Genomic DNA, 2,724 nt, shown 5'->3' with positions numbered 1-2,724 from the left:
TGTCACCTTGTTCAACTCGCGATAATCAATGCAAAGTCAAAGGGTGCCGTCCTTATTCTTCACAAACAACACTGGTGCTCCCCACGGGGACACACTTGGCTTCACGAAGCCTTTATCGAGTAAGTCCTGCAACTGAGCCTTTAGCTCTTTAAGCTCCACCGGGGCCATCCTATACGGAGCCTTCAAGACTGGCGCCGCACCGGAATCAAGTCAATGACGAACTCGACTTCCCGATCCGGTGATAGTCCCGGTAACTCAGCCGAAAATACATCCGGGTACTCACACACCACCGAATATTCCCCAACTCCGGGTGCTCCTTTTGAGAGTCCACGATGGTCGCCAGATAAGCTTTGCAACCACCCTTGATCATCCTCTTCGCCCTCACCGTTGATATAGTCGCCGCAAAACGCGCGCCTTTACACGCCCGATACTCAAACTCTTCTTGGCCAGGCTCACGAAAAGTGATCACCCTACTGTCACAGTCGATGCTGGCGTAGTACTTGGAGAGCCAATTAACTCCCAAGATGACATCAAATCCCCACATCTGCTTAAGCACTAGCAAATCCACCGGCATAATCCGATCGTCGATTTGAACCGAACAAGCTAGGCACTCGTCATGGGCTCTAAACTAGTATTCTGGTGCGTTAACCCACCAATAGTCATAATTGTGTTCTATGCCCATGCCATGCGCCTTAGCAAACAAGGCATCAATGAATGAATGCGATGCGCCCGTGTCAAATAGTGCTCTTACTCTATCGCCATTAATCAAAATAATACCTGCCACGACGTCGTCGGGTACAGCAGGCTGCTACTCCACCTGAGTGGCGAAAACCCGTCCACTCGGTGCATGGGATCCCTCCGGTTGTCGCGGTGATGAAGCGCGCCCAGCCGACATGGCAGGTGGTAGTCCTGCGAGCTGTCGTGGAGCATACTGAGCCGAAGCAGCTGATGGAGCAGGTGACGCGCCGCCCGGGCAATCCCATCTCATGTGTCCCGCTTGGCCGCATCGGAAACACCTCCCGTCACGCTGAGAACACTCACTCGGCCTATGATTCCCACCGCAAATCACGCACGGGGAGGAACTCGTCTGACTCCTCATCTGGCCTTTATCTCGCCGCCATTGCGATCTAGGGTGCCGAGGGGGTCGCTTGGAACTCGACTGCCCCGTGGAACCACCAGCCGGTCGCTTCTTAGACCTCTCCCTGTCCTTGTCCCTTTCGAACGCCTCATGTTCCTCGCGCGCAACGGCGTTACCGCGCTCTATCCATAGCGCACGATCAAGCACCTCTTCGTAGGTCTTCAGCCGAAGTGCCTGAACAGTCTTGAATATCTCCGGCCGCAACCCGCGCTCGAAGACTTCCACCCGATCTCGGTCACCATGAACCAAGTCGGGAACACAATTAACCATGTACGAGAACTCCCATTCATACTCCCGCACCGTTCGGCTTCCTTGCCTTAACTTGCAAAAGTCCTCCTTGACCTTCCGCTTGTCACTTTCCGGAAAGTACTCCATTAGCAGAATCTCCCGGAACGCCTCCCAAGTCATAGTAGCCGGATCCAAGGACCGACCATTCTTCACTCTAGTCCACCACGATCGAGCCGGCCCCTCTAAACAGTGAGCCGCCAACCGAACCTTGTCCTTCTCGAGGGTGTAGATATCCTCGAACAATGCCTCCATCGCAGAAAGCCACGCCTCCATCAACCATGGGTCTTTCACATCACCCAAAAAGGTCGGAGGATTAAACCGCTTGAAGGCCATCAACACCGCCAACGACCGCTCCTGCTCGGCCTCAAGTACCTCCGGAATAGGGGCCGAAGAACTTGAAGCTGTCGGAGGAATAGCCGTCACCGGTGCCGCCGCCATCGGCGTAGGTGCTACAGGTGCAAGCGGGTCCTGAGGTACAGGTGCAGCCGCCACCGCCTATTGGGCCACCAAGTCGTGGAGCCGCCCTATCTACTCCCCTTGCTGTCGCATAGTCCCAGCCAGAGCTGCTACTTGGGCCCGCAACTCGCGAACTTCATCAGATCCAACTTGCTCTGGCACCTCATTAGGCGATGCCGGAGTGGTCCAACGCGTATATCGTCTCGGTGACATCTGTCCTGAAACAAAACACCTGCGTTAATAACCGACATCCGAGACTCTTACTCGTTCCAAACAACTACCCAATCATGCGAAAGCCATCAAGCACGTTCATTTCCTACTCTCTGCATTATGTAGTCGTCCGCCCCACATAATACCTTGAAAGAAAACAAACTTTCCCTTGAATCCATCTCTATTTCCATTTAGAGAAGTTCTGCTCATAACCCAATCAATTAGCCTTCGCCAATCCAAGTCCACGTTATACGTGTCCTAATTCCTAGGGTCTCCAATCCTAAGGTTCCTAAGTCCATCCTAGACTTTTGCTTTCACATCGCTCTGATACCACCATTTCTGTCACGCCCCGAGCTCCGCCAATTTGGTCGGATTCGAGCACGCGACAGATGCCGAACAGACAGTACCTCCCCTGTCCGCCCAAGGCTCCAACAACAAGTATAATACAAGAAAATCATCATGGAGAATTGCGAGATATACAAGGTTTGCACGAGGGCAAACAACAACAACCACAAGTGAAAGCATCGAAACTAATTAAACATCCAATATACATGTCATTTGATTACATTTGAATCAAACACAAGTAGTCTATTACATTCATTTTCATTCATTTACATCACAATTTCCTTTAA

At 52.2% G+C, this 2,724-nt stretch overlaps 1 protein-coding gene across 1 annotated transcript; it reads right to left on the bottom strand.

The window, feature by feature from the left end:
• Positions 809-1,864, bottom strand: LOC109713245. The gene has a single exon (XM_020237244.1). It carries the CDS (start codon positions 1,862-1,864, stop codon positions 809-811), a length of 1,056 nt encoding a protein of 351 aa, XP_020092833.1.

This window comes from Ananas comosus, linkage group 7, assembly GCF_001540865.1.
Source record: "Ananas comosus cultivar F153 linkage group 7, ASM154086v1, whole genome shotgun sequence".
In the NCBI taxonomy this organism is placed as follows: domain Eukaryota; kingdom Viridiplantae; phylum Streptophyta; class Magnoliopsida; order Poales; family Bromeliaceae; genus Ananas; species Ananas comosus.
Note: the sequence above shows the minus strand (reverse complement) of the source record. Positions and strands in the feature narration are given on the sequence as shown.

Coding starts and splice junctions, on each gene's coding strand:
- LOC109713245 (XM_020237244.1), bottom strand. CDS start 1,864: ATGGCGGCGGCACCGGTGACGGCTATTCCTCCGACAGCTTCAAGTTCT.